This window comes from Megalobrama amblycephala, linkage group LG6 (assembly GCF_018812025.1).
Source record: "Megalobrama amblycephala isolate DHTTF-2021 linkage group LG6, ASM1881202v1, whole genome shotgun sequence".
NCBI lineage: Eukaryota > Metazoa > Chordata > Actinopteri > Cypriniformes > Xenocyprididae > Megalobrama > Megalobrama amblycephala.
In genome coordinates, this window is record NC_063049.1 from 26,163,172 (window position 1) to 26,177,659 (window position 14,488).

Below are 14,488 nucleotides of genomic sequence, written 5' to 3' on the forward strand. Positions count from 1 at the left end.
TTCCCTCTTTTTTAATACATATATGCTCTTTGAAAGCTGAAACCCCATTATGGTTATTATTGGTTTAATAAGAGATATGAATGTGAAAAGGGATGATATCAGCATTTGACAGAATGACTTCAGCTTACATTTGCATTACTAAGCAGAACCTCAGATGAGAGTTTGCTCCCAATTCCCTCAAGAGGAACAGCACATGCACACAAGACGGATGTCAAGTCTAGCATACACCTTCTATACGTTGCATTAGCGAGATACGCAGTGTGCGTTGAGAATCTCTCACTGCATACTTATCTTATGTCCCGCACCTTTTGAACTCGCTAATTACAATTCTTACACGGCAGCCTTGAAATTCAAGGTTGGTTTGATTCCCTGAAGGCTGCTGACAGATCCTGCTTTATGCAAATAGTTTTATTCCAATGCTCAGGCGTCTATGCAAATGCACATTCCCGTTAAGAGCGGTTCAACAGAACTGCACGAGTGCGCGCTTGAGGGAGAATAACGTGTATACTTAGAGCACACGGTGGCCTTTGGTTTCTCTGCATCTAGTGCCAGAGATCGGACTGGGCTGTGGCTGTTCGCCAGAGATGCGGTGATCCCTCACTCTTGTGTTATAGCAGAGCATTTCCCATTTGCCTGGGTTGACTGCGGGAACATGTGCGCAACCCACCCGGTCGAACTTCGGCTGAACCCATATTAGTGTTGGTCCAGCAGAGATCCCATTCGTGAGGCCATTTCTTCCCTCTCCTGCCAGCTATGGACTTGGAAGTGGGTTAAGGACTCTGGATTAATCCACGAGCGGAGGAAAAAACACATCCACCCCCAACAAACCCACTCTCATCCAACCCTACTTCACCCTTCCCCCACTCAGCGGGCAGAATGGCCACATGCAGCCGCGGGGCATAAAAGTACCCAGTCACAAGGTCATGAAAAGCACACAGCTCCATGCTCGCAGAAAACGAGTTCTGAGAAACTCCAGTGTGCTTTGTGCAACTCTCTGCGTCCCTGTGGGTTTTTGCATTTCATATCAAGATCATTCCATATGGAGTGAGTCAATGCTGGAAATAGACCCATTACATAAGCACGAGTGAGACCCCCCCTCCAACCCACCTCCTCTGCTACTGAAGAACTGAAGACTCTTCTACCCACCACATTCGCACTGATACAGACAGTTGTAGTGTCAAAACTCATCAGACGGATCTCAACCAGCGCTGAACACAACAAAATCGGGCATCTTTTAAAGCGGCTGCGGGCAGATGATAAATCACAATTGCTGAAACGTAAAACAGCCCTCCTGCAGGGAGCTAAGAGCAGTGGCTCGCTGACATGCCTCCATCCCTCATTTAGTTAAGAGGATGTTGATGTCAGTGTTTACTCAGAAGAGATAAAGCGACCAGATCAGCCTCGGTAATCTAAAAGACACGGTCATCTCTGGGGCTGCGAGATCACGTTATGCTGTTGAAAGCCCAAAGACGGCAAAGCAAACGGGTGCAACGAAAGCTCTGATGTCTTCTATATGATACGCTAGACGATCATGTAAAGATTTTATTTTAGGATGGATGGATGAAAGCAGCTCTCAATTGCCAAATGACAGAATTGCTCAATATAGATGGTTGTTCAGAAGTCATGCTCATGTTCAGTTCATGTATTTTGAGGATTTACTGCAGTGGATGAAGAGCTACACAGGCTCAAACTCTGTAATGTTACACTTAGACAAGTTAGCGTGTGGAACAGAACAGAGTAAATAGTAACAGTACTATTTTTGCAACATATAAATGTTGCTTTTTTTCCCCTTTTTTAATTATTTATTTATTTTTTAAACTGTTGTTAATGTGAATTATTTACATTAACATATTAATGCCTTATTCTGCATGACCATATTCTACATCCCAATACTGACCCCACTCCTACCCCACAACTAAACTTAAACACTACAACAGCTACCTTACTATTAATAAGCAGTAAATTAGTAGTTTATTGAGGCAAAAGTCATAGTTATTGGAGAATATGTTCCCCCTTCTAAAGTGTTACCGAATATTGTTTTAGAAAATGCTTTTTTTACTCAGCAAGAATGCATTAAATGGATGAAAAGTGACAGTAAAGTTATTTATATGGGACAAAAATTTTAATTTCAATTAAATGCTGTCAAGTCCTGAACAAAAATATTATCACGGTTCCCACAAAAATATATATTTAAAAAAAAAAAAAGAGGAAAAAATAAGTGATTACTGAGCACCAGACCAGCATATTAAAATGATTTCTAAAGGATCATGTGACACTGAAGACTGGATTAATGATGCTGACAATTCAAGTTTGCCTTCACAGGAACAAATTACATTTTAAAATGTATTAAAATAGAAAAAAAAATATTTAAAATTGTGATAATTCACAATATTACTGTTTTTAATTTAAAAGCCTCCAGTAACAGCAACATCACAACAAACACTTTCGATTTTACACAGGAACCTGCCTCTCTAAAAAAGCAAAGCTTATGAAAAATGAAAAAGCCTGATGAGCTGTATCAATAAGGTATATGAGAGACAAGCTCAAAAGCAGAATAATCCACAGCCATTGAGTTGTGCAGTGGATACAAGAAATACCAATAGATTCAGCAATTAACAGAGCTTTTGTCGGTGGAGATTAGGTGGCAAGATAAGCATATAAAAGCATACATTTTTATAAAACAAATAGAGAATTATCTTAACAAATGTATAAACATAACCAAGTTTATAAAAGTCCCTAATATCTGTAGCTTAAAAGCACATCTGTAATTTGATATTTCAAAAATCAAATGTTAAAACTGTATTTCCTACATTCACATGGAGTGCACAATGGATTCACTGGAACTGTACATTTATGCAAAAGCAAAATTACAAACTTAAGTTATGATACTTTCAAACCCAAAAAGCTCACAGAAACTGCATCTCATCAATGTCACTCTCAGAAGGAAACTGAAAATACAGATCATGCAGAAGAAAAAAAAAACTTTAGTTGCACCATATGTTTCCAACAGGAACTAATAATGAACATTCACACCACTGACAACACTTTGAACATGTCACCAATTCAATATGAGCACACTAAAAAAGCAGTACCTTCAAGACAACCAGCTGATTTAATATAAACAGCATAACAGTGATATATTATGATGTTCTGCTTAAAAAGGAAAGTGCATGTGTATATAATATATGTATATATCATTCAGAAAGTTGTCTTCCTAATGTGCACATTTTTATTATATTTTCATTAAAGATTTATGTTCAATAACATGTAGCACAGAACACTGATGTACAGACTATCAGAGAAAATGTTCATTGTAACACAACAAAAACAGTTACAATGCAGGTATGCACTGGATTGTGGTGCTAAAATGTGGCTACACAAATACATACTTCATAATTCAGGATATAAAAAAAACACATGAAAAAAAAACAACAACACTAAAATGGATTGTAAAAGGATACGAAAAACACAGCGAGTCTGTTATGACTTTTGACATGAATAGTCATGAAAAACGCCTTAGAGGCTTTGAGGTTATCTGATGATTTTAATGATGAGGTTATGAGGGAATATAGGCTATGATGAGACAAAGACAGAAAGGAGAGTTTCACACCAACAGAATCAAACACCAGCACAATTACATAAGAGGAAGAGGTATAACTGAAGAACTTCCAATACCCTTAAAGACTTTGCTGTTTGTGTCGCTGAAGGGAGCCTTACTCTGAACTGGCGGGATATCGGGGTTGTAGAAGAACTTCTCGTTGCACATGTTGCCCTCACAGCAGCAGAAGAACACATCTGGGTCCTCCTTCTTCTCCACACACTCAGTGCTGTAAGATAAAGAACAAGCAGAGCTATCAGTCCACAACTGATGTTCTGATGAAATTTCTAGTAGACAACTTTTTTTTTTTCAAGATTTCATCCATACACCAAATAACCCAAAAGTGCAAAACAGTACATACTAATTATATATATATATATATATATATATATATATATATATATACACACATATACATACAATACACACACAGGCATCATATTTGGGGATTATTAAGACATGCGTCTTAATTTATTTGGATTTCGCTCGGGTTAGAGAGCAAACAAACGAATAAATGCACATGGGCGGAAAAATGCCTGTGCCAAAGAGATACTTTTTAAATATCTGGCAGCCCACATCAAAGCAGAGCTCTCAGGTTGGCTTAAAGAAGATAAACAAAGCTTAGCAGCACACCAATAATCCTTAAGATACACACACAGGTGCAAATGAATAAATAGGAGGGGAATATATGACATTCCAGAGGCATTTAGTCAGAAAAGTGAGTCGGTTACTGTCTTGCGACGCACACGCGCCATTAAGAGGTTGCAATACTTGCTCAGCTACCTAAGGACTTGACATGGCAGAGCAATGTGCATGAAAAAAAAAAACATAAATCCTTCCACCGAAGAAGGTAAACGGGTTCAGCAGCATGTTAGAACAGGAGAAGTGCTGCTGCCTTTGCACGCTATCAAAACACCTTCGTTCAGGAGAAACACTTCCTGATCTGACAGCAGTGCTACCTGTTGCATAGGGGCAGATGCATTGATAAAACTGTTTTTAATATTTCCCCTTTTATGGCTGTAGGTTACAAAGTTCACAACCAAACCTCAATATGGAAACATGTTTACACAAGACTTTATGATCTGAAATACTGTGAAATCTTGAGAAGGAAGTATTTGGTTACATGAATGTCTGAGGTATTCTCTATCTAATGTGTGGAGCAAGTTAAATAATGCTTGAAATAAAGTATAAAGCATAAAGTATACATTACTGTTCAAAAGTTTGGAGTCGGTAAGATTTTTTTTTAAATGTTTTTGAAAGAAGTCTCTAATGCTCACCAAGGCTAAATTGATTTGATCAAATATTAAAATGTAATTTATTCATGTGATGGCAAAGCACAATTTTCAGCAGCCATTACTCCAGTCTTCAGTGTCACTTCAGAATGAATTCTAATAGAAATGATTCTAATGCTGTTTTGGTGCTAAAGAAACATTTCTTATTATAACCAAAAACAGTTGTGCTGCTTAATATTTTACATATATACATATTTCTTAAAAAAGTATATTTTAATGAGTTAAATTTTGAATGGTAGTGCCCCTCACATTGCAATATTTTCACAAAATGACATCAATTCTAGAAATGCTGATACAAAGTTAAAAAAAACTGCAGCAGAACTGAGCAGCAAAAACATCTCTACTACAGTTACAGCTTTTGGAGCTATGATATAGTCAAAAATGAATGCTGATCGAACAGGCAGCGCTGGAGGCTCTTACCACGCCTCTAAGTGAAATCAAAACAATTGCTATTCAGGGGGGGAAGCTGTGACATGTGACTTTGCACTGAACCCAACACTTAAAATGATGCTCATTAACTCTGACAGAGGCTATCAGTCAAAAAGCCTCACAAACTGCTGGGTTATCAGTTTGAATCATTCTAACAAATCATTCACTGAATCCATCAGAGCGAGCACTGAATAAACATATGATTCACTTACTGAAGCACAAGTCATTGTCTTTTTCATTCATATTTGACTCAAAAATATCCAGTTAAAGTTAGCGCAGTTAACCCTCAAAAGACCACATTATGATAGTAAATTCAAAAACAATAATGAAAATCGCTGCATTCAGTTTTGAATCAATATATTACTTTTAAAAACTACCAGCCAATTAATCAGAAATTGACTTTTCCCCGCTCCATTTATCTGTATAACACCATCCTGGTCAAACAGTCAAACAGGCATATAAGCACTAGAGATTACCTGTCATAGCAGTTGACATCGTCAAGCCAGCAGCCTTGCTTTACTATTTCAACTGATCCTGACACATTTCGCCAAGTTGCGAAGCAATGAAGCCTCTTGTCCTTGTCTCCCACGCAAGACTCAATACCGCTGCGGTTACCTCGGTTCTCCAAGCTGGGGTTGTAGTTGTAGAACACACACTCTTGTGTCTCTGAGCGTCCGAGAATGGCACCTGGAAAAAAAACCACAGGGGACGCTGGTTAAGACATGGACTGTCTGTTGTGGAAACAGAAACCTGCTCCACTGATCTCTCAGAAGACTTTACACACAACTCAAAGTGTAAAGCTCAAACCCCAACAATCAGTCAGTCACTGATTGGCAGCTGAATATCAATTAAAGATGACAGACACTGGAGGTTCATAACCGATACACAACTGGTTTAAAATAACCCAAAAATGGTGAAATTGTTTTTAGGAGCTACTCATGGGTTACCATATGGTTAAAAAAAGAAAGCAAAACACTAGCGAGTGTTGTGGTAAACCAAAAAACAAACATAAGGTAGTGAGTGTGATTAACACAGAAGGGCCACTCTGAAACAGGATGTGGTGGGGGGTGGTTTCCCAACATCTTCCTGAAACAACCACAACTCAGATCATGTCTGAATATGGCACAGATGTGATGAGTGTTAAGAAATTATCCAAAACACCCCAAGTCATCACTTAACACACAAGGAAAAACATTTCATGAACAAAATAAAGAGCAAATAACGGATTGAGATTCTTACTTCACTTGCTAATCCTGATCAAAAGACACTTGGGATCTTGTGCAGGTTCTGTGGGCTCGTACGACTAAGTCTCTGTCTGGACGTTTACATAAGATGCGTTCTTGCACTCAAAAACATTTAGACAAAGCGTAACAGAATAGAACAGAAAGTCAGGTGTTAGAAACACTTGTCTGGCGGCAATCTTGCATCTATGGGAACAATTAATGTTCATATATTGTGCCACAAGGAACAGTTTACGCTTTAGGCCAAGTATTTGAGGACTGGTTGCACAAGTTTAGTGGCAGCACCACGCTGAGTACACTTGAATGGAACACACTCTGCATAAAAACACAGCAATAAAGTGATTACAGGAACATTCCTTAAATGTCACAAACTGCACTTTAGTATGCTCCAAAAATACATACACAACTTCTTACAGGAGAAAAAAAAAAAAATCATTAGGTATGTGCATTCCACATACATACAGGGTATCTTCAGTACAACAATTTCATTGCACATCAGTGTTATTATTACCACAAAGACATGTGTTAATTAAAACCAAATGCACACATATACAGTGGGTACGGAAAGTATTCAGACCCCCTTTAACTTTTCACTCTTTGTTATATTGCAGCCATTTGCTAAAATCATTTAAGTTCATTTTCTTTCCTCATTAATGTACACACAGCACCCCATATTGACACAAAAACACAGAATTGTTGACATTTTTGCAGATTTATTAAAAAAGAAAAACTGAAATATCACATGGTCCTAAGTATTCAGACCCTTTGCTGTGACACTCATATATTTAACTCAGGTGCTGTCCATTTCTTCTGATCATCCTTGAGATGGTTCTACACCTTCATTTGAGTCCAGCTGTGTTTGATTATACTGATTGGACTTGATTAGGAAAGCCACACACCTGTCTATATAAGACCTTACAGCTCACAGTGCATGTCAGAGCAAATGAGAATCATGAGGTCAAAGAAACTGCCTGAAGAGCTCATAGACAGAATTGTGGCAAGGCACAGATCTGGCCAAGGTTACAAAAAGAATTCTGCTGCACTTAAGGTTCCTAAGAGCACAGTGGCCTCCATAATCTCTAAATGGAAGACATTTGGGATGACCAGAACCCTTCCTAGAGCTGGCTGTCCGGCCAAAGTGAGCTATCGGGGGAGAAGAGCCTTGGTGAGAGAGGTAAAGAAGAACCCAAAGATCACTGTGGCTGAGCTCCAGAGATGCAGTCGGGAGATGGGAGAAAGTTGTAGAAAGTCAACCATCACTGCAGCCCTTCACCAGTCTGGGCTTTATGGCAGAGTGGCCCGACGGAAGGTATGTGTGGAGAAAACCAGGCACTGTTCATCACCTGTCCAATACAGTCCCAACAGTGAAGCATGGTGGTGGCTGCATCATGCTGTGGGGGTATTTTTCAGCTGCAGGGACAGGACGACTGGTTGCAATCGAGGGAAAGATGAATGCGGCCAAGTACAGGGATATCCTGGACGAAAACCTTCTCCAGAGTGCTCAGGACCTCAGACTGGGCCGAAGGTTTACCTTCCAACAAGACAATGACCCTAAGCACACAGCTAAAATAACGGAGTGGCTTCACAACAACTCCATGACTGTTCTTGAATGGCCCAGCCAGAGCCCTGTTGAGCCCTTAAACCCAATTGAGCATCTCTGGAGAGACCTAAAAATGGCTGTCCACCAACGTTTACCATCCAACCTGACAGAACTGGAGAGGATCTGCAAGGAGGAATGGCAGAGGATCCCCAAATCCAGGTGTGAAAAACTTGTTGCATCTTTGCCAAAAAGACTCATGGCTGTATTAGATCAAAAGGGTGCTTCTACTAAATACTGAGCATGTGATATTTCAGTTTTTCTTTTTTAATAAATCTGCAAAAATGTCAACAATTCTGTGTTTTTCTGTCAGTATGGGGTGCTGTGTGTACATTAATGAGGAAAAAAATGAAATTAAATGATTTTAGCAAATGGCTGCAATATAACAAAGAGTGAAAAATTTAAGGGGGTCTGAATACTTTCCGCACCCACTGTACATATGCGTAAGTACAGCGCAAACCAGTGCTTCCCGTGTCACTTTTTTGGAACGACACAGTGAATCGAACAAACAAACAAACAAACAAATATTAAAATAGGACTGTCATGATTCCTTGATTAAATTCGAGTACTTGATTTAAAAAAATCCTCATTTGCAATTTACCCGGGTCGAGTAACCGGCAAAATACCAGAAGTGGCGCTTTCCATGGACAGGAATCAGTGAACTGCATTATTAGGCCATTTTCTAAGGCTGCACGATATTTCAAAAACCATTTAAAAATCACACTTTAGCAAAACACTAGCGAGTGCATAGGTCTATTAGCCTGGATGCCAGCCGAACTTAGCCCCGCCCACAACATTTTGAGGTCGGGGAGTTCGGTCTGGACTCGATCCGTAGAGGAGTAATTATGCCCGAACAGAAACTGTTCGGACCAATCACATTTGTCAGGGCGATGATTGACAGATTATCACCAGAAACGTAATCAGCCACGTCATCAAAGAGCGCTTGGGCTGAATTAGTTTACAACAATGATGGCTGTTGTTGAAGAACTGAGATGTGTAGATTCCGCCATCGCGTCCGTTATAGAAGATATCGACAGTGCATTAATTGGCAAGTACTCTGTGTATACTTATTCTTTTTACAACACCGGCAAAGATTGTTTACGCTCATCTTCTACTAGTTCCAGCATGTGTGCAGTTGAGTTCTGTTGACAACTATGCGTCGCTCAACATACATCACTTACTCTGTAGCTCTGATTGGTTGTAGGTCTATCCAATTGAGGTCTTTCCTGGATCGGTTGAAATACGCCCCCATAATCAAAGCCCAATGGAGCAGTATCAGACTCATATTCGAACTAGAATTGAGTATGACCACGTCAGGCTATAGGTCTATGATAAATGCACAAAAGCTGTGATTCAATTAAGTAAATATACGCCCTGCGGGTTTAATATACTGTATATGTGCTTTAATTTCACAGTAAATGCTGGTCCACATGAACTGTTATCATTTACATTCATGGATGGCATTTCAGACTCCATCTCTGCATATACTGTGCATTTGGATTGCTTATAACATTCATCTGGGAATGCAATGTGCACCATTTCATCAGATTTGTAAAGTAAATCATTTATAAACCTACGCCAACACAGGAGAATACATCAATATCTTTCTAAATAAACGGTTCAGCATGATTTCAAAATAAAAGTTTAAACCCTCACTCTGAGTTTACATGTTTTGATGTCCACACATTCTTGTTCAAGAAATTACAGTTTCTATCATAAAGCTTAATAAAGCTGCCAAATATTAAGTGAACATTTGAATTAAATGTCATTTGGCCAATATTAAACAAGGGTTTCATCATGCTGTTAGTGTAACATCAACAATCACCAGGCCGTTGACACTGTCTGCAGGCATTAGTTATAATACATAATGTACCTAAGTTGATTGTTATATTATAGTCAATATTATGTATATGATATTATGTATTTTAACAGGGTTGTTCTATAAAACCAAACGATTACTTGCTTTTGTTACTTTATTTGAACCAAATATGATTGCCTCATAGTTATTATATATGTATTTTAAATTATTTTAAAGGCTATTGTTTGCTTAGGTCTATTACTCGATTAATTAGAAATAGGTCAAAATAATTGACCGATTAACTAAATTACTAAAATAAAAACAAAGGTTCACATGATCAGTGTCAATAATTTGATTACTTGATAAGTGACCTAGAAGAGCAGAATGTGAAATATTTCTGCATTTTACGTAAAAAAAAAAAAAACTTTTGTTTTAAACCTATGCTGTGACAAATTACTTACTCTCACTGAAAGCGAGACTGCACACTGACTTTCCTATCAGACACTAGCTGGGTTTACATGGACCCTAATAATCCGTTTGTAATCGGACTAGTAGCACAGTCGGCCTTGTCAACCGGAATGAATTGGCCAAATCCGACGGAAACTTCATTCGGGTTTTAAGGGGTGGTTTAAACCTTTTCTAATCCATTCGACAGGACATATAAACACTCAATCAGATTGAAAACTGGAACTTTCTGCGCATGTGCAATAGGGATGGGCGATATGGCCTAAAAAAATTATCACGATAATTTCAGGTATTTATTGCGATAACGATACCAATGACGATATATATATATATATATATATATATATATATATATATATATATATATATATATATATATATATATATTACACCATAAACTTGATAGTCATTAGTCAGCAAGAAAAATAAGAAAACAAACCATTTAAAACAAAATGAACTGGATTAGAAACTGAATTATTTAAGTATAAGTATCATAACTTTATTATCATAAATATACCTAAACTGTGTGCTTGTAATCAAACGCATCATTTTATTCTGGAGACTGAACTCGCGCTCTGCTGCCACACTGGAGCGCGCTCACCACCTACTGGGCAGGGGCGGGAATTACATTTACAAGCTACATCAGCCTCAGTAATCTGACGGACGGCCTTCATATTTTTCATTGCTAAAAAACAAAAACAGTTAACGCAACCTCATATATATATATATATATATATATATATATATATATATATATATATATATATATATATATATATATATATTTATTTATTTATTATATATAATGTTGCGCGATTGTCATGCCGACCGTAACAGCCCTAACTGTATCAAAAAGTAACAATCCCAACTATGTCTTCAGATAGTTTACAAAATATATCTGACGCAGCTCTCCGTGTACGCGCTTCGGATGAGTACACATAAATCTCCTCACAGCGCGCGCAAGTTCTCTTTTGCGTCTTACAGTTGAATGTTTAAAGTGGCAACTGGCAAGGTTTAAATGAGTTTAGTTTAAACAATAGCAACGTGAGATGTTCAGGTCTCACCTGCACTCGCGCGCTATCAAAACCCGGGTGATGATGGCGTGAATGACATACGGCTCATTCATTGAACATTTGTTTATAGTGATTACCGTAGTTTGCTCCACATCTGATTTTCTATAACCAAACCAGTTCCAAATTGTGAAGGGAACTCTTCGCTTAACAACAAGCTGCTCCTCAGCCTCACGTCTTTCGTCATGCTTGTTTTAACTCCACACATGAACAGTGAATCGGTCGCGCACGAAATAAGTCAACAACTAGACTTATCGTAATTATCGCGAGGAGACAAATTTTTATCATGAGGAGAATTTTCAACGGTATTTATCGCAAACGATAATATCGCCCATCCCTAATGTGCAATGACAGAAATGGTGCAATGACCTAAGACGCATTGGAACAACTGTTGTTGTCGAAAAATGTAATAAATGAACATGTCCAGAGCTTGACGTTAACTTTTTTGCTCACCAGCCACTGTGGCTAGTTGTTTTCCAAAGTTACTAGCCACTCAGCATTTTCACTGGCCACAATTTTGATGGTCAATGCCAAGAGTGGCATTTTGACATTATTTTGTGTGTATTTGACTGTGTAAGCATAATGAGCAGCAAAAAAGAACTCAATTTAAGTACTGAGACAGAGGCGGCTTTATGTGAGCGCACTTAGGTTGTGACCACAAAACCTGCGGGGAACAAGTACAATTATGTGCAATACATGCAATATAATGTAGCTACTACTTGTCGTTTTTAAAAAAACAAAAAATCCTCAACCAATCCCCAAACATTTGAATAGTAGCGTATCTATGTGAACACACGCAAAATGAATCCTGTGGTTCTTTTACATGAATTAGACTAAATTGATCACAGACTGAATCATGGAACTGAATCACAGAAAACTCACTGGTTGTTTATTCGACAATAATGTATAGTTAAACATATCTGCAACAGGTTTTGTCTGAATTAAAAGTATTTTAATAATAAAAAAAAAAACAATAATTTGTTGGAAAAAAATAGGTATTGTTATCACACTACAAAAACAATATCCTGAAGGAAACATGGGCATAAATTATTTTGGTGGGAATTAATTTGCTAATTGCCCTTTAGTGGGGATAAATCCTCAGGATTTGTTCCAGAGACACAAGTTACTGTTATTGGGATTAGGAGGAAATCTGCTGGAATTACTGTCACATCCACATCAAGGCAGAGAAGAACAATGCTGTACAAGACACGCAATGATCAACAGAGGAAGAATCACATTTACTCATCTTAAATGAGAAAAGGAGCAACCCATGTTGCTCCAATGACCTCAGCATATGTTTGGAAACATCTAGAATAAATTAAAAACTAATTACAAGTGTCAAACATAAGGGAATTACTCACCTGCCCTCTCCACTAACAAGTAGATGGCTCAATAAATCTTTGACCTATATTCTACGACTGCTCTTCCTGACAACAGCCCCTGCCCCTCTGCTGAGCTGCTCTCGGGTTTTAATATGAGACGCTGGGATACACAGACTCCTCTGAGTCAGCAGGGTTACACGAGGTAAAACAGCAGAGCGCACTGTAAATATATGGAGCTGGTGGAAGAGGCAGCTTAAAAACACTCCGAACACAGCCCATGAATGACATGAGTGAAAAGACAACATGCCATAATGTTAAAGGGTTAGTTCACCCAAAAATGAAAATTCTGTCATTTATTACTTACCTTCATGCCGTTCCACAACCGTAAGACCTTCGTAATTTCTTGGGAACACAAATTAAGATATTTTAGTTGAAATCTGATGGCTCAGTGAGGTCTCCATAGGGAGCAATGACACTTCCTCTCTCAAGATCCATAAAGGTACTAAAAACATATTTAAATCAGTCCAATCAGAGTACAGTGGTTCAATATTAATATTATAAAGCGACGAGAATATTTTTGGTGCGCAAAAAAAACAAAACAAAATAATGACTTATATAGTGATGGCCGATTTCAAAACACAGCTTCAGGAAGCATCAGAGCATTGTGAATCAGCGTGTCGAATCTGCTGTTCAGAGCGCCAAAGTCACGTGATTTCAGCAGTTTGCCGTTTTGACACGCGATCCGAATCATGATTCGATACACTGATTCATTATGCTCCAATGCTTCCTGAAGCAGTGTTTTGAAATCGGCCATCACTAAATAAGTCGTTATTTAGTTTTTTTTGGAGCACCAAAAATATTCTCGTCGCTTTATAATATTAATATTGAACCACTGTGCTCACATGAACTGATTTAAATATGTTTTTAGTACCTTTATGGATCTTGAGAGAGGAAATGTCATTGCTCCCTATGGAGACCTCACTGACCCATTGGATTTCAACTAAAATATCTTAATTTGTGTTCCCAAGATTAACGGAGGTCTTACGGGTGTGGAACGGCATGAGGGTAAGTAATAAATGACAGAATTTTCATTTTTGGGTGAACTAACCCTTTAATGGATCATGTATGGTGGTTTCCTGGACAATAAACTTGATGACCAACACTTTGCCTGTACATTAGAAACAAGCTACAACGTCTTTTGAAAGGTTTTGACTAGTAGAAGTGGGCTGCTGATGGCATATTTGGAGATTCTCAAGCTGGCATTTTCCATCTCTATATTTAAACTCTTTGCATGACCAGACAGCGATTATACATTACACATTCCAATTAATTCATGTACATATTGATTCATAAACATTTGCAACATATATGTAATGTCTGAGACCAATAATGAACATGCTTCCATTTTACATTTTTTTTTTTTAATATTTTTTCTTTAGTACAAATGTATTATATCATCAGCATAAAAATCGATGACCATCCAAACAAAGGTTCACATGATCAGTGTCTATAATTTGATTACTTGATAAGTGACCTAGAAGAGCAGAATGTGAAATATGTCTACATTTTACGTAAAAAAAAAAAAACTTTTGTTTTAAACCTGTGCTGTGACAAATTACTTACTCTCACTGAAAGCGAGACTGCACACTGACTTTCCTATCAGACACAAGCTGGGT

General features: G+C 38.0%; 1 protein-coding gene across 2 annotated transcripts in view; it reads right to left on the reverse strand.

Moving 5' to 3' along the window:
- Positions 1-14,488, reverse strand: part of acvr2aa (activin A receptor type 2Aa) — a 65,199-nt gene that overhangs the window by 33,259 nt on the left and 17,452 nt on the right. The window contains exons 2-3 of one of the 2 annotated variants that reach the window (XM_048193595.1): positions 5,796-6,006; positions 3,718-3,827 (exon numbers count right to left, since the gene is read on the reverse strand). In XM_048193595.1, coding sequence (XP_048049552.1) covers positions 3,718-3,827; positions 5,796-6,006 — 321 coding nt within the window. Of the gene's footprint in view, positions 1-3,675; positions 3,828-5,795; positions 6,007-14,488 lie in introns of both variants that reach the window. The other variant, XM_048193594.1, reaches the window with a different exon arrangement.